Below are 22435 nucleotides of genomic sequence, written 5' to 3'. Positions count from 1 at the left end.
TCTTCATCACCCCAGGATGTCAGATACAAGCCAAGAGACGGACGTACCCTTTTTCGTTCAATGGAGAAGTGTGATATCCCGATCACGCCTCACGATCTCAATACCGGCCGGCGCTAAGGATTGAAAGACGCCCTATAGCTAGGAGGTACCTATGCTAGACAATACTAGGTAGGCCCTCACCCATGCTATAATTCTCAAGATAGGACCAAGTATAAGTACGATATGTTGTTATCTTTCCAACAAGTTGCCCTAGAGATAGAGCGGAATGCTGGCCCTTTCGACCCACTTACCGCCCATGGCAACAATGACTGGCAACGCTAAAAGAAAAAGAGGTATGTGAGGTTATAGCTGCAGCCGCAACAGCACCAGCTGGGCCTCTCCCTCGGGACCTGTATGTGAATACTTTGGGACCAGGCTCCCCGGGACGCAATTCATTGGGTGGTATCCAATGCCTTACCTCGTACATGCACATGGATGATCTTGCCTTAGCGTCAAGTCCATTCCGGGGTAGCTGTTGTACATACATAGGTACACATACCTGACCTATAGGATATAACAGCGATCCAATCCATCAATACCTACCTAGGTATTCTATGAGGAGGCGCTGATGCAGTCGCTCAACGTGTTATATCTGTCAGCATCCATATGCTATCCCCGACATGCATATAAGGAGGTAGATATCTTACGCACCTGAGACTTGCCTTAGGCACCTAAGGCGCCTCGGTGCAATATTATGCATATGGCGGCATTCCCTGACGCAGATGCCTACCTTACTCACAGGTACCTAAATCTAATGGTATTAACAGATCACAGTAATGGGTGTTGTAGTATTCGAAGTTGCGGTTTAGAAGTCATCCGGTACCTCTTCCAGAGAATGAGTGGCCAGCAAGCTCCGTTGCAGGTGTATGCAGTGTATAGGTACCCAGTACCTACATCCTACTCACACAGCCTCGGATTGGGTACGTGCCTGTATGTAACTCCCGAAAGGGACACTATCCCAAAGGGACCAATGTTCCACGTCTTTTAAGAAGCGCATTGGACTAATAAAAAAAAAGGTCGCCAGGATTGTATTCTAGATTTCTCAAACTAAACCAACACGTCACTCCTTATCCCAAACACACCCTACTATCCATACCAAACGTATCCATATCGCCTATACCACCACCTCGACATGTATTCTCCCGTTGCCTCGTAATGTCCTCGCCCCTCGATGCATCTTGCTCTCTCTCCAACAGTAACCACCCGTTCCTCTGGCCGTCCGTCTCCTCCCTCATGCAGCACGGCGCTACCGCGGTTCGACCGTTAGTTCCCTTCGAAAATGCCATGGCCGTGGCGCGATCGCGAGACCAACGGCGAGTCTCTGCTTCCATTGGCAGTCCCCAGCATCAATGGAATCGATCGAGAATACGATCGGGATGGGGACGAGTCTCCCCAACGCTCACGGTCCAGCTCGAGGAAACCGGGGCATGCCCGGACCACATCTGCTCAATCACGGGTAAGCACTGTCCTCAGAACGTCCCTGAGCCGCAGTTCGAGAGCAGTCCTCTCGGGTCTCGCTCGGTCTTTGCTGTCTCGTCAAACTCGATTCGGCGTCTAACTTGAACCACCATCATAGTCCGTAGCCGACGGGTACTCCTTCCTAACCCCGGCCGAGACAGCGACTCAACTCCAGACCACGTTAACACTCGGCCTTTCTCCCACCGAAGCCCTCTCCCGCCTACGCGACTTTGGCCCGAATGAGATCCCCCACGACCCGCCCGATCCGTTATGGTTGCGATTTATACTACAATTCCGAGAGCCGCTTATCATTCTACTTTTGGTCTCCGCCTTTCTCTCCATTTTTGTTGGCAATATGGATGACGCTGTTAGTATCACCATGGCTGTGACGATCGTCGTCGCCGTCGGGTTCGTGCAAGAGTACCGTTCGGAGAAATCGATCGAGGCCCTTAATCATCTAGTTCCCAACCACGCTCATCTCGTCCGGGCCCAGTCTACGCGGCCGGTTTCCGGTGCTAAACCCTCGGCGTGGCCTCCGGCTGTTGGTGACCTAGAAGAGACGGTGCCAGGGTCCGGGTCGGAGACGCCGGGTGAGGATTTGCTAGAAGCTACTTCGTCTAAAGTCATGGCGACTCAGCTTGTGCCTGGGGACCTAGTTCTGTTTACAACGGGAGACCGCATCCCAGCCGATATCCGTATCACGAAAGCTACCGATCTAACTATTGATGCGTCGAATCTCACAGGGGAGAACGAGGCGCTAAGAATGACAGCCGAGGCGCGACAACGCAGCCTCTACAACTCCATGCTTGACCCAACTACGCCGCGCCAACCTAGCCCGTCAGTTCTCCTACCGCCTTCATATAACGCAGAACCGAAAGAAACTGCGCGAGGTCAAAGGGTAAATAATATTGCGTACATGGGGACGCTGGTCAAGTCTGGCCATGGGCAAGGCATCGTCTTCGCAACCGGCGGTAACACTCACTTCGGGACCATCGCTACCAGCGTGTCGGGAACCGAAAGTCCTCGATCCCCTCTTCAGCAGAGCATGGACCAACTAGGGAAGCAGCTCAGCCAAATATCGTTCGGAATTATCGCCTTGATATCTCTGGCTGGACTACTCCAAGGCAAGAAAATCCTCGAAATCTTTACGATATCCATCTCTCTAGCCGTTGCCGCGATACCCGAAGGGCTACCGATTATAGTGACGGTGACCCTGGCCTTGGGCGTCCATCGCATGGCAAAGCACAATTCCATTGTCCGGAAAATGCCGAGCGTCGAGACGCTGGGCTCGGTCAATGTGGTCTGCTCTGACAAAACAGGGACGCTAACCATGAACCACATGACAACAGCTAAGATGTGGTATTTTGGCTCAGAAGAGCCGATCGATGTTGATTCGGACGACGAGGCGACGGAAAAGTCCCCCGATGCCGCGGCACTCCGACTCCTGCGTATCGGCAACATAGCAAACAATGCACGACTTGCACATGGAGCGAGACCGGCATTGCTAGGATCCCAGGGCAGAGAATTCGCGCCGTACACGCGTTGGGTTGGACAGCCGACCGACGTCGCGATGCTCGACCTGCTCGACAGATTTAAGGAGCATGATGTGAGAGACTCGATTGGCCCCCGCACAGCCGAAACACCTTTCAGCTCTGAAAGGAAGTGGATGGGAGTGGTGATCGGGACCCATCCCGGGAATAGCGATAACGAATACGCTTATATGAAGGGCGCTATAGACAAAGTCCTAGACGCTTGTAGTGCATACCTCACCGCCGATGGTCGCGAGATCGTTTTAGACTCCCTTCGGCGCCGAGAGGCATTGCAAGCAGCCGAAAGGATGGCTGAAAAGGGGCTGCGGGTCTTGGCATTCGCGAGCGGCCCAGCGGCCAAACCCCCGCGGAGCAAGCCCGCCTATAACTCCGCTCGAAGCCCTACACCTCTTGGCCGAGACGAAAGCCAGAGCCCAGGGATATCCAGTAGCGAAGAATCCTACAAGGGTTTAACCTTTGCGGGACTGGTAGGGATGAGTGACCCTCCGCGACCAGGGGTGTCTCGGTCCATCCGAAAATTAATGCGCGGCGGCGTCAAGGTCATCATGATCACTGGCGATTCCGCAACTACGGCGTTGGCTATCGGAAGACAGCTTGGCATGCAGATTGCCACACCTCGCGAGCACTCTTCGAACCAGGTCGCCGTTAAACCGGTGCTCACGGGGGACGAACTCGACGCCATGACAGAGGACGACCTCGCGGCGGCGATGCAGAACACGACAATATTCGCGCGTACAAACCCAGACCACAAGATGAAAATCGTCCGAGCGCTTCAATCGAGAGGCGACATCGTTGCCATGACTGGGGACGGGGTAAACGATGCCCCGGCGCTGAAGAAGGCTGATATCGGTATATCTATGGGTTTGCATGGGACCGATGTGGCCAAGGAGGCTTCGGACATGATTCTCACAGATGACGATTTCTCAACCATACTTCACGCTATCGAAGAAGGCAAGGGCATCTTCAACAATATTCAGAACTTCATCACATTCCAGCTCAGTACCAGCGTAGCCAGTCTGGCTCTGGTCCTCGTCTGCACCTGCATGGGGCTCAAAACTCCCCTGAACGCCATGCAGATTCTCTGGATTAGTGAGTTGGCCCCAATCTTCCCTCCGTCCCATCAGCGAGCCCGCGACTGACTAGACCAAAGACATTATTATGGATGGTCCGCCAGCCCAGTCTCTGGGCGTCGAAAAAGTAGATCCAGATGTCATGTCGCGCCCGCCGCGTTCTCGACATGAACCAGTTCTTACGAAAACTCTCCTCTCACGCGTCCTGACGTCTGCCGCAATTATCATGATAGGTACCATGGCCGTGTATAGCCGCGAGATGCTACGAGACAGCGAAGTCACCCGGCGCGATACGACAATGACCTTCACCTGCTTCGTGCTTTTCGACATGTTCAACGCGCTGACGTGCCGGTCCGAGAGCAAGTCCATATTCAGGGGCGAGGTGGGCCTGTTCTCCAATAAGCTATTCAACTGGGCGGTGTCGCTGAGCTTTGCAGGCCAGCTGCTCGTCGTCTACTTCCCGTGGCTGCAGGAGATCTTCCAGACGGAGGCGCTAAGCTTCCTCGACCTCGTGAGGCTGTTCGTGCTGGCGAGCTCGGTATTCTGGGCCGACGAAGTCAGGAAATGGTATAAATACGGGCGCAGGCGGTTGAACGGGTACAGTCAAGCCGTCTAGAGCGGGGGGGTGAGCGAAACACGATAAGAGAAAAACCTAGAGCGTTGTTAAGAGTGTAGTTTTTGTGTTGACTTTTTTTTTTTTTTTTTTTTTTTTTCAAAGGAAAAAAAAAAACGGCAAAGAGGATAACGAGAGAGACGACTACGACTCGTACTATGAACTCCTGTATATGACCCCTCCCCCCCGGTCTGGAACTGCACTACCGAGATAAACCCCGTAGATCTACTCGTAATGAATACGAACATGGAACATGAACATGAGCAAGGCGTTCGAGCGGTGGCAGCGAATGGACATCGGTGATATCCCGAGCTTGGTTGGGCAGCGTGTGCGATGCGTAGATTATCCGCTAGCTCACGTAGTTGAGGGTGTGTATACGCAGCACCAGAACATTGATATTGAATTTTGTAATACGCATCCTCGTCTCCCTATTTTTCCTCCTCCTTTTCCGTTCTTTCGTCGTAGTGCCATACGTCCCCCAAATCACCCATACGCAGGTAAACAGGCTGTCGGCTTGTATTTCTTTCTTTCTCTCTCTCGCGATACCTCTTGTCTTCTTCTTCTTCTTCTTGCATTTCCTAGTCCTATTCACGCGCCCCCCGAGGTTTCGATATCGCAGCCTATTAATATTACGAGAACCCGCCAGGCACCCCTCACTTCAATATGAATCTTTCCATCTATCTGAATATTACCGAAACTACGATGAGATCTTACCGGCAAGTAGAAAGGCTCATTGAGTACTTCAATACAAAGCAGGTCCGCAGTCTGGATGGATATTGCTGTGTTCTACGAACTTCGATAATTCGGCTACCGGTGGATAGCGTCACTAGGCATCCCTATACCAGAGACACATCCCCGAGGGTCATCCTATTTTCTATACATGTACGAACTGCAAGAAGGAATAAACACAGCTATGGGGGCGATCCATAGCCGGCAAACAATGATATCTGCCCCGTCACGGAGATCAAGCCAAGCTGCGTTTGGCCCATTGTGTAGAGTTCTATATCGTCGGGGGATTTGTTTGCTATCCAGTTCACGGAGTGTCGGTAGGGTCCCTTGAGCCCAGTGTCAGCGCAGAATACCGAAAGAACGTGAAATCGACATCACCTACCAATCGGTGACTAGTTTTTCGTCAAGCATATCCATCTTCCTCATATCCGTGTCGGAAATCTCAAATCCGCCTATTTTGGCGTTCTCAAGTAGACGTTTGCGCTTCACACTCTTTGGCAACGGGACGAGTCCATGCTGGAGTGACCATCTGGGTTATGGTGATCAGTATGGCATGCCTAAAGAACGAGTTCCCGCGGACAATACTGAGCTAGGGACCAACCTACCGGACCAGGAGTTGCGCAGGCGTGCAGGAGTACCTCTTGGATAGCTCTACGATAGTCGGATGCTTCATTCGCAGGGCCCGCGCTAGAGGAGCATAGGCCTGGACGACGATTCCGTATTTGGCGCACGTAGCGCGGATGGCCGTCTGGGTGTTGAAAGGGTGGACTTCGATCTGGTTGACAGCCGGTAGGATCCTCGGGTTTGACGCCATCAACTCCTCGATCTGCTCGGACTAAATTAGTCACGGGTCACAGGTGCGAGTATACGATTCTATCCAACTTGCTTACGCACTCTTTCTCCCCTCCGTCTCCGCTAAATAACGACAATACGAGGAAGGAAAATCGGACGGTAACCACGGGAACTTACATGACGGACCCCGTAATTGCTTACACCGCCAGACCTAACCTCGCCGTCGTCGATGGCATCCTCGACGGCGCGCCAGCTCGTAAGCCGCGCATCGCGGCCGCCGTAGGGGCTGTGAAGCAAGAATAGGTCGATGTAGCCGAGGCCGCAGGTGTCGACGGACCGCTTGATGGAGCGGCGCACGACTTGGTACGAGGTGTTGTTGCTGGCGAGCTTGGAGGTGTAGAAGACGTCCTCGCGCACGAGGCCCTGGGTATTATACAGGGGGGTGGATATGAAGTCCCGGATGGCCCGGCCGACCCTCTTCTCCTTGAGGTACGCCTGGGCGTTATCAAAGCCCCGATAGCCGGCGGCCAGGGCCCACGTCACGGCGGTCGTGGTTGCTCGGGGGGCCATCATATACAGCCCGAGTTGGATCTGCGGCATGAGCTTGCCGTTCGGCAACTGGGCGACGCCGCGGGAAGTGAGGTCAGCTGAGTGAGACGCCACAGAGTTACGACGAGGGGATGAATGGATGGGCTAGGTGGTGCAGCACTCGCTATGCTCTTTTCTCAGAGACGCTGCGTGCGAATACCTATGTGCCTATGACCTGTCGCGGTGCGCTCACCTTTACTTTACTGGCCAGCGAGAAGTTGCCTGACGACATGGTGTCTTAACCTGGCGGGTTTCGGCGAAGAGGGACTGGCGGGCCAGCAACGATCCAGGCCCTACATAAGGCGTAGGCGGATATTCCGGTCTCGAAACCCGGTAGGTGCGGGTGGTTTGAGGGGATCACGAATATAGGCACTGTGGGCTGGGATGGGACAACTGCCTGTAGGTACCTAAGGGGGCGGAGGTAGGTACCTAGGTTAGGCACATTAGGTACCTAGCTCTCGCCTTGGGTGGCCTCCAACTGTGTCAATTCGGACAGCGCCGGCGAGGTGCCCGAGGGTGCCTGGGTGCCTGTCCCCTACCATATACCTACAAGTAGGCGCTGCTGGCGTTGCTTAATACCGCTTCCCCATGACTACCTACCTACCTGGTAGGCAGGTATGTCATCAAAGTCGACGTCATATCTTCTACGAAGGCGAGATACCCTAGGTACGTCCTATTCATAGGTGTAAGTCTAAATAACGAGCCAACACGAGGCGCCTCTTACCTACCTACCTGGTACTGGTTAACACTACCTGCTATGAGGGGTCGGCATAAGTGCTAACTATAGATATAAAGTCGTCAGGGGCCCAACCCCCAAATACGATCTTCGGTAAGTCCTCCACCCTTCCGAAGAGTTTGGAGGCTAATTGAAGGCATCCTTGAGGAATCCGCCCGCCCACGTCGGTTTGCGTAAAAGCAACTATACACGTTAGCCGCGGATTCGGCCAGATACCTATTGCACGGAAGATACCTAGGCGATAGGGTGAGTAGGCCCAGTCTATGGGGAGATCTCATTGTCTCGCCTCGCCGGAATGCCCTCGCAACTCTGGTCTGCGCCGTAAGCGAGGTGGTAATGGTAAGAACTCGAGCCTCGATAGCGGCCACTGGCCATGGGGAAACCTCCATAGGCCACGAAACAACCAAGCTTGTTGGTTAACTAGGCCACTGCTACAGTCGCAGCCCTTCTGGATACGAACAGCAGCATGAAGGGCCGACCGCCAGGTATCCTACATCTATGATTGACTGCTCGAAAACTGACTCGGCAGCGGTTTATAGATACCTGCCTACACGTGGGTAGCTATAGGTAGGTTGTGGGTGGCATTTGGAGGTAGGTAGGTACCTGTTGTAACCTATCGTCGAGCGCGGGTACCTAATGCGATCCAATAGATGCAGACACGACCAGACACATGTAGACAGACCGGCCTATATATATAGAGAAGCGGATGGGTGGGATGGGGACGAATCTCGATGACAGGATGGATGATGGGTTTGGGTTGGCACCAATTCCATCATTGCTGGTGGCTCACGTATGTAGGTACCTATTGGGTACCTAGGTAGGCAGGCCAATGTGGCTGGCCTGCCCGGGCTGGGGACATGTACCTACGTCGGTACCTAGTAAAGTTTCTTCCCTCCTGACAGGTACCTACCTCCTACCTTCGGTGCCTTACCTCTTTCAAACACGGGTAGCCTTGCGAGGAGGTAGGTAGGAGGTACCGAATAGGCAGGACGCTACCGTAGATATCTCGGTACCTACAGCCTAGAATATATAGTAGGTACCTCTAGGTGGGTACCTGCCTATGAGCAAAACAATAAACAGGTACAATATGAGGTACCTACATACACAGTTCTGCTTGGTGCCACACAGAAAACAGGCTCTTAGCCCGGCTAAGTTATGGACAAACTGGAAGCACTGAATCGCTCGAAAAAGGTGCCGGTCTAGCTACATGCGGCTCGACGATGAAAACTTGCCTGGCCCCTTTCGGCTAGCCCTCACATGCATTGAGACCAAATGCGAGCTCTGTCGGTTTTTTTTTTAGTGCGTACCTTAAGGTCTATAGTAGGTACCTCCTAGGTATCTAGGTAAGTGAAATCTCTGACCAGCCGGTGCCCGCCCGTCCCAACTGTCCGTCATCCGTACCCGCCTTTTTGCCTGGTAACTTGGCCTGGTCTGGCCTTGCCTCGACGGGTTTTATTCCTCCATTGCCAGTCACGCCCCGTTTGTTCCACTTCCTGCCGTTTCTTTGTACCTGTGACTTTTTTCCCCGAGCCGTCGTCGCGTCTCTCGTCATTCTCCGTTCCCTCTGCCTCTGCCCTTTTTTGCCTCTCTGCCTCCCGACGTTGCGTGCATCGTTCTCTTACCATTTTGCGCCCGTCGCCCGCCGACCTCGGATTGCTAACTATCTAATTCGTCGACGGAGAGAAGGAGAAGAGAGCTCGCAACCGTCTTCCTGGCCTTCCTCGACCGACTCCGTCCCGACTCAAAACCCAGACGAGAAAGCGAGGAGTGCGTGCGTATATGTGTGCGTGAGCGAGCGAAGCAACCCGTGCGAATCAGACGAAGCCACCCTTTACAGTCTAGCAGAACCAGAACCGCGTCGACAAAATCCTGCCGTCGTCTCCACCCAACCCGACCTTCTTTCCTCGCATACATATGCCTCTGAGCATTTTCGCATCGCCGTCTCTCCCTGCCCATCGACCGAGACCACAACAGCCGCTGGCGAGCCCTTCTCCAGTCTCGCGCCGTGCCGGCGGAAGGGGGTCCGAGGCATATGATGCCCTGTGTCGTCATGATGGAGAACGGCTTTCGAGATTCCCTACCCACAAACCATGACAGAGATTACAACCAGTACGTGAACGGCAATGCTGTTCTCGCGCCGCAACCGGCTTCCGACCGGCAGAATGGGCTTGTCGCCGGTTCCGACGCCTGGGCCGGCAACGGAACCGGTGCTATGGCCAACGGCAACGGAAATGGCGACGACGCGAACCAGCCGCAGCGGTCGGGCTCGAGTGCATCGCGCATGAACGACCTCCCCGACGAGATACAACACATCACCCAAGGTTTCGTCCCTCTGGGACTCCTTCTCTCGCGCCTTGCGCAGAAAACCCACAACCAACTAGTAGATGAGATCATGGCTCTGGCTAAGATGCCAGCCCCCACGCCCGCTCTCAATGGCAATTCGGGCCACGCCGGCACCGCGATAGACGACACTTCAGCCGAGAACCTGAACAAAAAAGCCCGGTTGCTGAACTTTGTCCAGGAGAAACACGCGGAATGGGTCAAGGCCGCGGTAATTGCGAGATGGAGCAGGAATGCCCAGTCTGTCAGCAAGCTGATCGACCTGATGAACCATATCAACATGCAGCGAAAGCTGTACGACGATTCTCTCGAGTACATGATCAACATAAAGAGAGACCTTACCTTTGCGCGAGTACCGAACCCCGATCTCCAAACTGCACTTCACGTGCTCTCCACCGGCGCCGCCCCCTGGATGCCAGACTTCAGCTACATCGAGCCGCCCCCCTTATCCCCTAAAGAGCAACGGCAGTGGATCGAAAATCTGAATACTCTGCTTTCGATCCGCCTGAACCTGGAAGACCATGCTAACATCCCTTATCACTTCCGCGACTACTCCATCGACTCGGGCCGGGTTACCTTTACGGTCCCTGGCGAATTCGAGGTGGATCTCACGATAGCCGACGAGGACTTTGACAAGCAGTTTTGGTTCATCGACTTCCGATTCGCATTCACGCCTGCGCCCTCTGACTTGTCGGACTCGCTGAGGATGTTCTTAGAGGCCAAGGTCAACGAAGCTCTAGAAAAAGACGGCCTACACGGATGCTATACGTTCCTTCACGAATTTGTATTGACCCATAAGGTCACCGAGTATGTGCGCCAGGCGTTTGAGCTAGCCAAGGGTCGTTGGGTCGAGACGCTCAAGGTTGAGCGACTGAACCGGGCCATGTCGATCCAGTATTGGGTCGGCCGCTTCGGGGCAGACGGCCCGAAGAGCTGGGTGATTTTAGGCGTCCACAGCGGCAAAACGGCGAATATTTCTTTCGACGCGCCATCGGCGAGCCATCTCACCCTACGCTGGTTCCGGGACGGCAAAGAAGTGAAGGACGTCGAGATTCTGTTTGACGATGCAGATATCTCCACGGAAGGTCTCTTAAATCGCGTTATCGGGAGGCACGTCGAGTACATGCTCGGATCGATCCACGCCAAGTTGAAGTCCAACGAACGGTTCGTCAAGCGGGAGGCGGGCCTCGCTTTGGACGTATGGAAGGACTCCCCGATACAATCAACGCTCAAGATGCAGTTGGGCCACGCCCACTACGTGACTGTTGGGATAAGCCCTACCACGGGCATGTTTTCTATCAAGCCGCAATCGCCAGTGACTTTCCGGGGAGAGCAGAGGCTGAATTGGCAATCGAAAGATCCTATTCAAGACGGAGTTACTTGTTTAGAGGGCATAAGGTGCCACTACATCGTGGACGAAATTAATCGACGCGGGATGAGTGCAGGCTGGTTCGTCTGCAAGGGACCCGTGAAAGTGGATAGTGTTAGGGAGATCCTCAGCGCGAGAAAGATGGGCCAGCTTATGTGGTTCAAGCGACAAGGTTGGACGGATCAGTGGTATCTAATGGTAACCTTGAGCGTGAGCGGGGACAAGTGGTGGTTGATTGAAGTGTGAGTCTCGACTCGAGAGTCGTCATCCCTCTCCCCCGCAACTAGGGCTAACAGGTTCCCGACAGTGATAATCATCCAAATCAAGAGACGCGAATCTCGTCGTTCACGAAGCTACCACTCAGCTCCTGTGCGCCCAATCTTGAAGACAAGTTCTTCTCCAACCTAACCATCTTTACCGCGGCCATGATCTCGCACATCACAGATATGAGGTCACTACATCAGCGGCAGATCCGACACAAGGCGCATGACGGGATCAACTACTCGCTTCCGCCGACCATGAAGATCCCTTCGATCTACATCAGACTATCGGACATGTTGAGACATCCACAGTCGCGCAAATCGGGGAAGCGGGTTGCGCCCTGGGCACTGGATTTCGTAGAAATCATGTTTAAAGGCATCCGGAGCCCGTCTCCTAAGTTGACGGCATCAAACCGCAACGAGCCTGCGGGAAACGCTGCCGTCACGCCACAGAAGCCTCCCCTGCACGTGTTTTTGGACGCTCGCCTTAAGGTATCCAACCGTTCAAGGTTCGGCTTACTCAGGGGTCACGTCGAGCGAGACGTGGCGTTTAGTAGACGCCTCGGGGTATTTGCACTCCGTCTAGAGGCGGATGTTGGGAGCCCTATTTTAGATACGCTTACTCAGCGCCTGCAGGCCATCGATAAATTGGCCGATTGCATCGACGCAATACGCCGGAGTGACAGGGACATCCGATGCGAAGAGATCACACTTACCAAGGTGGTTGTCACCTACACCGATCAGACGAAGCCGACGGATGGCGTGACGATGCAGTCGCATGGTGACCGCTGGAAGGCGACGCTGCAACTTGGCGCCGACGGCATCGAGTTGTTTTTCGATCGAGGCAACCCGCAGCTGCGTGTTTTGGATCTCTTCCAGCACCTAGTCAACTCGGACCTGCGGTGCCGGAAGCTGCCGTTCTTCTTGTCCAGCACGCTGTCAATACAGCGCGCTTTAGAAGCGATCGAGGACGCTTGGGAGACCCTCGCCATGAACGACCAAGGACGGGTGGAAATATTCGCAGCACATCTGGATTGGTTCAACATACACTACTCTCTTCCCGGCCCGGGCAAGAACCCTCACGCAGTGCGCCGCCTGACAATGCAGATTCGACTGCGGGCTCGCGACGAGGCGGTGGAATGGCACGTGTTCCGTGAAGAGCCGGGCGGAGTGCAGCCGGAGGACGAGTTTACCCACGCCCTCGATAAGGTGTGGAATGCCGAGGACAAAGTATGGCATTCTCTGGTGACCTGCGCCGCGAGCAAGCCGGACCATCGTGTGGGAGAGTTGATGAGGGCGGTAGACGAGGCGGTAAGACGGCTCGTGCACCAGTCACCGACGATTTTGAAACAGAATCCGCCTAGGAGTCAGTCGCAGACCAAGAGCCAAGCTCAGACCGGATACCACAAGAACATGGCGGCGGGAAAGGCTAGACCGCAAACACAGGTGGGACCGGTAGTGGTTGTAGACGACTAGGCGACGGGCGAAAAAAAAAACCAACGGCAGAGCAATTGACGGCCATCTGAATGCAAGTACCACCTTTTGTTCTCTGCTAAATACTGAAGGGAGAAAAAAGGGAGGGGAGGGAGCGAGAGAATGCGATGTGAATGAGGGAACATCGGCCACACTTGAGATACCCTAGAAAATCGTCGGCGCGGGGAAAGGTGGGAGGGAGGGAGGGGGAGAGAAATAGTGACGGGATATTAGTTGCTAAACAGCCCGAGGCCCGAGCTACAATGAGAGTATTAATCGATAATGACGCCTTGCGCAAAGGGAGAGGCTTTTCGAATTATGTGACAGGTGACGATACGGGTGTTGGCACGAAACTGGCATCGGCGTAAATCCAAGATCGGCTTACTACAGGTAGGTAGGTACCTAAGGTAGCAGGTGTGGATGCAGGTAGTCCCAGTAGGAGGCTGTGCAGGGGAAAAGACAAGAGTTATTAGGGTCTGGTAATCCATCCCCTCTTCAAGTCTTCCCTCCTTCTCGTGAGTTGAAACACGGGCGGGTTCGGGGTAGGTTGCCCGGGGTGGTTTCGCGGAAACGGGCCGCGTGCTGAATGTGTACATAGGGTCGTTTAGGGTGTTGTCGTAGGGTCCTGTCGGACCGCAGATGACCCCGGGTTGGAATCGGTTGGACTTGGTTGGCGTGGTGCCTGAGGTAGGGTGAGTTACTGGCGTCCGCCAAGGGCGTTGAGATATTCATAGGCGAGCGAGCAGGGTGCTGGATGGGGTACCCAATGCAGGAGATCTGTGGGTTTGGCACCCCTTACGCGATGTAGGGCGCAGATGCGATCTCGAGAGCCGATCATTTTCTGCATCGGCTACGCTTCCTACCCGTTACGTTACTTCCCGTCTCGCAGATGACTTGGTATTTACTAGGAGGTGGGCATACCTCAGCATAGTTGGCGTTCGCGATAACAGGGAATGGTGGAGGGAGTGAATGTTGGATATACCTAATGAATGGTCTGTGTGCTCCCTGTCAAATCCACCTTGACTACCGACAATAGGTACCTACATAATGATTATCCCCTCCTCTTACCTCGCCTCGAGCGTGTGGCTTTTTGCGACATCCAACTCATACCTATTATTACACACTTACACACATCCCTCACCCCCTACACATGCCTACCCATATACAGAACCAGAACCTACCTACATACTGCGGCCATCCCTGATTAATCTAAGAGGCCTTGACACCGACCCCCCTCTACTCGGCCTACTTCCTCCTAGACTTGGTCTCGTACTCTCTTAAGCGCGGCTCGAATCTGGTAACCCTCGCGAGCAAGTCTAGTCGCACATTGGAAATGTCGTGTAAGTCGTGTGATAGATAACCTCTCCCCACCCACCTCGCCTCCCCCTCTTTCTTTGCTACCCACCACATTGCCTTCTATCTTGGTCCCTCCCAAGGCTCCTCGCGTCTTAGACACGAGAGGGTAGCGGCGCTAGAGTGTGGCCTGATATCGACTCCTCCCTTGCGAGATGCAGCGTGCAAGAAGGGGGGAGGGAGAGGATGTAAACAAGACAGGGCAACGAGAAAGAGGGGGGGGCGGTGGAAAACCAGGGGACGTGGTGGTGGCAGTGCCGCTAACGAGCTAGCAGTCTTCTCAGGGACGAGCAAGGTAGTCAACACATCGCCAATAGCGGCAGAGGACGATGACGGCGGCCCCTCTGACGTCGTTATCCGCAAGGAGGCCGCTGTGGCGTTGCTGCACGACCACATATTCTTCCTGCACTGCGACCCGCACTATGTCTCGCACCGGGCCCTCCTCCCTGCGGCGGCGGAGGAGTCGGGCACGACCGGGGAAGGGGAGGGAGCGGCGGCGCACCAGCTACCGGCGGATGTGGAGCCCGTCGGCAGCCCCTCCGTCAAGCTGTACGAGGTGGTGGACCACGTGCCGAACCCGGTCTGGAGCAGCAGCGTCGTGAGCAAGGAGGAGTTCGTCGACCTCGCGGACGGGCTGTGGGTCCGGATCCGCAGCCCCATGGCCATCACGATGGAGACGAGGTGGACGATCCGCGAGGGGAAGGGCGAGGGAGGCGGGGGCCTCGAGCTGGTCGAGGACGTCGAGATCACCTGCACGAAACTGCTGCTCGGTATCGTGAAGTCGCAGGTCGAGAACAACTGGAAGGGCATCCACAAGAGGATCGTCGACAGGCTGGTCGAAGACGCGAAGAAGGCAAAGACCACCGAATAAATTCGGGGGGGGGTTAGGGGGGTAGCGTCGTAGGCCGAGCGGTATGTGCTAGGCCCAGTGAGAAGAATTGTACAGCCTGACTGACGAGGGAGAATTGTAAATCAGAGGTGGTGCTATTCCGAATTCTCCTACGAGGGGAAATGCCTATAGGACAGGGCGATGGGAAAGGGGGATGGCTAGAGAATATGTAGATATGCCCTTGCCGCCTGCCCTATCCCTTCATCAGGGCCACCTCGCCGAAAACACTGGGAATTGGGAGCGTACTATGTCTTGCTCCTCACAAACGCCAACGCCGAGGCCACAATGCTATATTCGCATAGCACACAGCACGAGGCGGTGGTGGACTGCGTGTAAGTGAGATAGGTAGGTACCCAGGCGTTAGGTACCATAATGTACCTACCTAATGCATGCTACTATCTGTAATAAACGTCCACTACTAAGACCCAACCCCTTTCGCCGCTGGAACCAAATGCCCTTTACGTACCTACCAACGCACACCCTCCAACCCGCATTTTACGCCCGAGATGTACCTGAGTACGACGCAGTTACATCTCTATGCCCCTCCATGCGGCCCCGGTCCCAGGCGCAATTCAGCCAACCACGGGCCCAATACCCCTCTTGACTATCCTCTCAGCCTTGCAGTACAGCGCGGCTGCACACGTACCTATCCCTCTCTCTTTTTTTTTTTTTTAACCCTCCTTCCACTGGCAAAATCCCACCCGCACCCACTGTCGCTTGACTCACTCGACAAAATACTGACCTAGGTAATCCAAGCATGATATCGTTGCCCCGAACAAATCCGCGGTTGTAGATACCGATACTCTCACCACTCCCCCCCCCCCTCCTCCTCTCTCTTCAACATCTCCGGCCTCTCTTGAATGACCATCCTCCTCCCTCGCATCCTGATCTCGGTTGGGAGCCTGCGCCAAACATCGAGAATCCAGATTCAGAGATACGCTCTTGGCCACTTCTCATCGCGAACCGCGAGGTTCCGCTCGACGCACCATACCCCCGGGTCGCTGCCCGACCAACCCAACATGGCTCCCAAATTCGAGCTCAAGACTCCGAAAGGAACCAAGGACTGTGAGTTGCGCCCCGCCTACCGCTGTACGATCGTGTGAAGCTTATCATCGAAGGGGAGGGCAAGGACATGGTCATTCGTGACAAGATCTTCTCTACCATCACCGAGGTCTTCAAGCGCCACGGCGCCGTCACCATTGACACTCCCGTTTTCGAGCTCAAGGAGATCCTGGCAGGGAAATACGGCGAGGATAGCAAGCTCATCTACGACCTGGCCGACCAGGGCGGTGAGATCTGCTCGCTGCGCTATGACTTGACCGTCCCGTTCGCGAGGTGGCTCGCCATGAACCGCGACGTCCAGACCATCAAGCGCTACCATATCGCCAAGGTCTACCGGAGAGATCAGCCGGCCATGACCAAGGGCCGCATGCGCGAATTCTACCAGTGCGATTTCGACATAGCGGGAGTCTACGACGCCATGCTCCCCGACGCCGAGGTCATCCGCATCGTGAACGAGGTGTTCGATGCGCTAGGCTGGAAGGGTACCTACACGGTCAAGCTCAACCACCGAAAGATACTCGACGGCATTTTTCAAGCCTGCGGCGTTCCGGAGGACAAGATCCGAACCATCTCGTCCGCGGTGGATAAGCTGGACAAGCTACCGTGGGCCGAGGTGCGAAAAGAGATGACGGAGGAGAAGGGGCTCGATCCAGAGATTGCGGATCGAATCGGAGAGTGGGTAGTCTTGAAGGGCCAGAGGGATCTCCTGGAGAAGCTCTGGGGTGACGAGAAGCTGTCGGCGAACGAGTCCATGAAGCAAGGAATCGCCGATCTCGATTTACTGTTCTCGTACCTCGACTTCTTCAACGCCCTAGACATCGTTTCGTTTGACCTGAGCTTGGCGCGGGGCTTGGACTACTACACCGGCGTGATCTACGAGGTCGTTACAGAGGGATCTGCGCCGTCGTCGTCAACAGCCCCTGCACCTGCCACGGCCGCGCCGCCGCCCAAGAAAAGGAAGAGCAAGGTATCTACGGATCCCGACGAGGATCGTTCGTCGGACCCAACAGTAGGTGTCGGTAGCGTGGCGGCCGGCGGCCGGTACGACAACCTGGTCGGCATGTTCTCCGGCAAGAACCAAATACCTTGCGTCGGCATCTCCTTCGGCGTCGACCGAATCTTCTCGGTCACGAAGGCGCGGATGGCAGCCGACAAGACCCACGACCAAGTGCGGAATAACGAAGTTGACGTATACGTCATGGCGTTTGGCGGCAAGGGCTTCAACGGCCTCCTGAAAGAACGCATGGCAGTCTGCGGGTCGCTGTGGGGAGCCGGTATCAAGGTAAGGCGCGCTTAGGCATAGGTATCGTGCATGCACGCACGCACGCACGCACGCATACATATACGCATCACGCAAATCTGCGTCCGATTTTGCTAACTGAGAATGGCGCGACAGGCCGAGTTCAATTACAAAGTTAAGCCGAGGCTACCCAATCAATTCAAGGCGGCCGAGGTGAACGGCGTCCCGTTTGCCGTCATTCTGGGCGACGAGGAACTCGCGCAGGGCAAAGTTAAGATTAAGGAGATGGGCCTTCGCGACGACCACCCCGAAAAGGAGGGAGTGCTCGTCAACCTGAGCGACCTCGTCAACGAAGTCAAGCAGAGGCTGCAGCGGAAGCAGGAGCTGGACGAGATGACGCGACGGGCCGAGGGTCTGAAAGTGGTGCACGGCATCAAGGGTGACGGCGTGGCTGCTAGTACGCCTGGCGAGGTCGCGGCAGCTCCAGAGGCGTCCACGGAACCGGCGCCAACAGAACCTCCCGCGACGGAGGAAACCAAAGCCTGACGGAATGATGCATTCGATGCCTAGCGTGCGAGATTGGCGCCCACTTAGGGTGCGCCATGCAGGAATTTCTGGTCAGATCATTCGCGTGAGAGGGCGCGAGAGTCAAGTCTATCAGTACTACTATACCATCACATTTGGCCGGGGGCAGCGGAGTCGAAAGAGGAAGAAAGCGGAGGAGAGACAAGATAAAGTCATTCACAACAACAAACCGAGTCCCCCCCCCCCCTTCCTCCCTGTATATCACGATTCCACGCTTAGCTCCCTCACCAGCTGCGTGCGTAGGTACCTAAACCGTCGAAACGGGAACATTCTACCACTACGCATTAGTCTGACCGCTTTGACATGTTCGTAGTATATCCCGAAGCTCCACTTATGATGGCAGGATTCTTCCTCGTTAGGTCTGGACCTCGCGCTACGGACTTGCATACGCATTGGTAAGAGAAATGTGAGAAGCAGTATAGTAGACGCCTTCGCCCCAATGGAAGCGGGACAGGACCAAGAAGACGCTAACTAGAGCTGCGAACCCTTCATCGGACAGCCATCGGACAGCCATCTGACATGAAGCAAGATCCATATTCTACGGGACGCTACTACGTAAGCGGTAGGCGCTATACCTCACATTGATCACAACGATGCCGTCTTTCGGTGCCCCCGTACCCTCGATTAGCCACCCCTGGCCACACACCCACTCGTGCATTCGCTTGTTCTTACCTGTATGCGTGCAGTTAGAGAGCGGTGGGTTGGGGATATTACGTTGGGTGTGTATCTGCGCATGCATGCACACCTACATACCTACTCATGCACACACACACACACACAGAGGGAGGACGGCGATCATGGCATTCGGTTTCATCGATACCGCCCCCAGACATGCGCGACCGACGTGAGAGAGAGACAGGACGCCGTCCTCATGACGAAAGACAGGCCCGTCTCTGGCTGCCCATCTTGGTTTTGGTCGCTTATCGACGTCTTGACGTAGGTATGCAGCTTGGCTCGCAGCAGCACCGGTAGCAGCAGCAGTCAAATGATCGGCGGCGTACGGCGGCGGTAAAGAATCGTGCCAGAAAAAAAACAAAAAAACATGGCGGAGGTGTGGCGAGGCGAGGCGAAGGGGTGTATACCCGCTGTATAAGGGACGGAAGGCGAGGATCAACACCTCATTCCGGGGAGGGAGGCCCGGAGCGTTTTGTTTCTTCCTCTCACTCCCCGCCACCCTCTGCGCCTGCTGCTGCGAGGAGGGGAGGGAGGGGAGGGAGGGAGGTGAGACGATGCAGAGAGGAGCGGATGGAGAAGAGCGAGGATAGGGGCGAGGGCCGCGTGATGCGTCCCATCGGGTGGTGAAGCTATCGCGACGCTGCGGTGGGAAAGGAGGGGAGGGACACTATACCTGCCACCCCGCCTGCCGTCTAGGCGTGCCAGTGGAGACGCATCCGGGCCCCTTCTCTCTCTCTCGCTCGCTCGCCCTCCCCGCCTTTCGTCTCGTTTCTGCCGGCGTCATCATCGCCGTTGGCGTTGGCGCTGGCGCCGCGCACCCAGACGTTGCGCACCCAGGGTCGAGACGGCTGGGTAAATACTCATAGGTAGAGGCCTGGAGGGATGGGGTGGATGGGTGGATGGATAGACACGGGACGTCGAGCAGACCGCCAACTTCCTCCTCGCCCGCCTGTTTGAGACGACGACGGGCGAGCCGTTTCGCCAGGCGGTGGCGCAACGGGGTAGCATACGCTAGTTCTCGATACGCGATATGAGCGGAGGTTGGAGGTGGAGGTGGAGGTGGAGGTGGAGGGGGGGGGGGGGGATGTTTTGTTTCTCTGGCTGCCGGATTGTCATCGCTACGTGCAATGCAACGCAGAGACGGGAAGGGATGGCCAGGTGGGGTTTGAGGAGGGAGGGAGGAGGAAACAAAACAAAAGAGACCAAAGAGAAGCCGAGGAGAGAGAGTTCCTGCAGAACAGCGTCGGTGTGGTTTTCGCGGCAGGGGAGAAGCGGAGCCAGGGCTTCTCATTCGCTTCTCGTCCCCTGCGTAGCAGCGAACCTGGGACGAAGTCCTACACTAGATGCATGCATGGCATGGCTCGCACGTACAGAGGCTACATCATGTATAGGCATGCATCGTGTCTAAGGCCTAAGCGTGCGCGCGCTTGTGTCGCTCCAGAGTATAGCCATAAACATCTAGGTAGCAGTGGCAACAGCGGCAGCGTCAGCGGCAGCGGTAGCGACAGCGGTAGCGATAGCGACAGTAGCGCGGAGGATGTGACACGGCCAACATATCAGGCACCGTGACGTGGGTACTCATAAGTATACGTTGGGTAGATACCTAGGTAGATAGGTAGGTAGGGTAGGTAGGTTGCCTATCTGCTCTCTTTCTCAAGCACGGTTCCTCTTCGACTGCAAGGAGGTTAGCATATAAGTAAGTAAGCGTGTGCGCACCTCGGCGATGTGACGATAGCGTCTATATACATACTACTATGCCGTCTGTGCGCCGTGGTGTTTTCTGCCTCTTCCCGGGGTCGACGAAGTTCGCTTACCCGTTCGAGAAGTTGGAATTCCGTCTGCCTTACTTTAGGTACTGAGGCATTATACGTAGGGTAGCACAGTACACAGCTCAATATCAACGGACTCGGGACTTATCAGCAGGTGGCAGCATCGGAAAGTTGATATCGGGTTGTGCATGCATTATTGGCATATATCGGCATACACACACGCGCACCCGCACCTACACGTACACATACATATGCACATGTATACCATCTAGGGATGCATGGCTGAGGAGAATTATCGAATATTGATTCCGGCTGAGAGAGAAAGAGAGAGAGAGAGAGAGAGAGAGAGAAAGATCAAATTAACTCCGCCAGGCGTAAACGGCCGGGGGTCCACCCGCGTATAGCAAGTAGGAAGATGGCGTAATAGAGACGGCGGGATGCGGTTGGCCGGTTTGTTGATTGGTTGGTTAGCCACTTGTCCCGGTGAGACACAAAAGCATGGATACACTATTACCTCATGCAGGTATGCAGAAAGTAGAAGAGGGCGGCGGGGAAAAGGCAAAGAGAGAGAGAGAAAAAAGGAAGAGGGTAGGGTAAACAGATGGAAAAGGAAAATAGGAGAATGTCACAGTTGCAAGGTAGGAGTCCCTTTTGGGGGGGGGGAAGGGAGGTTTCAAGCCCATTTTTGGTGCTAGCGTGCCGACTAGCTGGCTTATTGTTCGGTACTGAGCGCCGTAGTGTTACAAGGGGGAGATGGGGAAGAAGGGGGGGGGGGAGAGAAGAAAAGGGGGGGACGAAAACCACAGATAGGTAATTAGATATCTAGATCGGTGCACCAATTGCTAGGTAGAGGTATGTAGGTACCTACGTTAGGTACCTAAGGTATGCAGACGGCCCGCCCTCAGCGTTGACCGGAGAAGGCATGTCATATCTACATATACATACACACGTACATACTCTCTACAGACAGAACATGCACAATCCGCATTGTACGGAGGCGTGCATGAGACATGTCCACAGAGAGGAACACGGGCTCGGGGCTTTGCGGTGGCTTGCTTGCTCTCAATTCGCTCTCGAATCGCTCTCGTGCCCGCCTGCAGATTTCCTGCAAGGGGAAGGAAAGAAAAAAAAAAAACAGACGGGCCACCACGAGGGATTGGTAATGGATGGCTAGCGACCGCTAAGCAGCCGAGTAGCGAGCCTCCCACTGTCGGTCGCTGCCACATCCCGGCTGGCTGGGCAGACCAGAAACAGGGATGGAACGGACCTCACCCGCCAAGAGCACATGGGTACACCGCGCGGCCCGCCACCTCTTGCCTCGCCTGCCTCCGGCCCAAGCTCTGCCTCCTCCCGGTCGCCCGCTAGGTTGTGTGCTAAGGTGCCAGGACGCACGCTACGGACACTTTTTTCCCACTCGCCACGAACATGGCTTGTTCGACCTCTCTCCTCTCTCTGTCTCCCCCCCCCGTCCGCATCCCCCTCCCTTCATTACACTACGCTGCATTCATATCACGGCTCTGAGATCCGGACCAGCGCCGACAAAGTTAGCCTGCAGGGATCACGCACCACACGACAACCCCGAAAAGAGCAGGCAGCGCGAAGGAGAGGGAAAAAAGAAGAGAGACAAAATGCCTACGCCTGGTCTGTGTGAACAAGCCCGGCAGCCCTGCCGGCGGGAGGTGCAATTGGATCTTGCCACTCCCAGATGGTGGGAGATGGTGGCCTGTCGTCAAACTCCCGTCGAGCTCCGTCAGCCTCGACCCGCTCGACCCTCGAGTCTCTGCATGAAGAATTCCCGTTTTCGTCCTCCCCATCACGAGTTGCCAGGACAGACGAGAAGGGAAC

General features: G+C 55.3%; 4 protein-coding genes across 4 annotated transcripts; 3 read left to right on the top strand and 1 right to left on the bottom strand.

The window, feature by feature from the left end:
- Nucleotides 1-1318: 1318 nt before the first annotated feature.
- GGS23DRAFT_603183 (calcium-transporting ATPase type 2C member 1) lies at nt 1319-4733 on the top strand (the record flags this gene model as incomplete). The annotated part of the gene is made up of 3 exons (XM_051519441.1): nt 1319-1495; nt 1616-4136; nt 4198-4733. The coding sequence occupies 3 exons, from the start codon at nt 1319-1321 to the stop codon at nt 4731-4733; spliced, it is 3234 nt and encodes a 1077-aa protein (XP_051375772.1).
- Nucleotides 4734-5580: 847 nt separating this feature from the next.
- GGS23DRAFT_303887 (aldo-keto reductase family 1 member E1) lies at nt 5581-7324 on the bottom strand. Its single transcript, XM_051512740.1, has 5 exons — nt 7033-7324; nt 6429-6869; nt 6065-6285; nt 5842-5988; nt 5581-5785 (listed from the first exon to the last, which is right to left on the bottom strand). The coding sequence occupies exons 1-5, from the start codon at nt 7069-7071 to the stop codon at nt 5764-5766; spliced, it is 870 nt and encodes a 289-aa protein (XP_051375771.1). The 5' UTR covers nt 7072-7324; the 3' UTR covers nt 5581-5763.
- Nucleotides 7325-9628: 2304 nt separating this feature from the next.
- On the top strand, nt 9629-15241 carry GGS23DRAFT_603181 (MED14-domain-containing protein; the record flags this gene model as incomplete). The annotated part of the gene is made up of 10 exons (XM_051519440.1): nt 9629-10126; nt 10157-10209; nt 10249-10816; nt 10847-11179; nt 11219-11364; nt 11398-11526; nt 11592-12097; nt 12131-12774; nt 12811-12990; nt 14639-15241. 10 exons carry the CDS (start codon nt 9629-9631, stop codon nt 15239-15241), a joined length of 3660 nt encoding a protein of 1219 aa, XP_051375770.1.
- Nucleotides 15242-15894: 653 nt separating this feature from the next.
- Nucleotides 15895-18482, top strand: GGS23DRAFT_553356 (uncharacterized protein). The gene is made up of 3 exons (XM_051515467.1): nt 15895-16324; nt 16378-17603; nt 17718-18482. Exons 1-3 carry the CDS (start codon nt 16120-16122, stop codon nt 18105-18107), a joined length of 1821 nt encoding a protein of 606 aa, XP_051375769.1. The 5' UTR covers nt 15895-16119; the 3' UTR covers nt 18108-18482.
- Nucleotides 18483-22435: the final 3953 nt, after the last annotated feature.

Source organism: Durotheca rogersii, assembly GCF_024521655.1.
Source record: "Durotheca rogersii strain YMJ 92031201 chromosome Unknown GGS23scaffold_3, whole genome shotgun sequence".
Lineage (NCBI taxonomy): Eukaryota > Fungi > Ascomycota > Sordariomycetes > Xylariales > Xylariaceae > Durotheca > Durotheca rogersii.
This window is presented reverse-complemented; position numbering and strand designations above follow the sequence as displayed.

What these genes read in the sequence shown, in the direction of transcription:
- GGS23DRAFT_553356 (XM_051515467.1), top strand. Translation starts at nt 16,120, where the DNA reads ATGACCATCCTCCTCCCTCGCATCCTGATCTCGGTTGGGAGCCTGCGC. An exon ending in TCCGAAAGGAACCAAGGACT is followed by an intron (nt 16,325 to 16,377) that starts GTGAGTTGCGCC and finishes TTATCATCGAAG; the next exon opens with GGGAGGGCAAGGACATGGTC. An exon ending in TGTGGGGAGCCGGTATCAAG is followed by an intron (nt 17,604 to 17,717) that starts GTAAGGCGCGCT and finishes ATGGCGCGACAG; the next exon opens with GCCGAGTTCAATTACAAAGT.
- GGS23DRAFT_303887 (XM_051512740.1), bottom strand. Translation starts at nt 7,071, where the DNA reads ATGTCGTCAGGCAACTTCTCGCTGGCCAGTAAAGTAAAG. An exon ending in GCAATTACGGGGTCCGTCAT is followed by an intron (nt 6,286 to 6,428) that starts GTAAGTTCCCGT and finishes TAGTCCGAGCAG; the next exon opens with ATCGAGGAGTTGATGGCGTC. An exon ending in GAAAAACTAGTCACCGATTG is followed by an intron (nt 5,786 to 5,841) that starts GTAGGTGATGTC and finishes ACTGGGCTCAAG; the next exon opens with GGACCCTACCGACACTCCGT.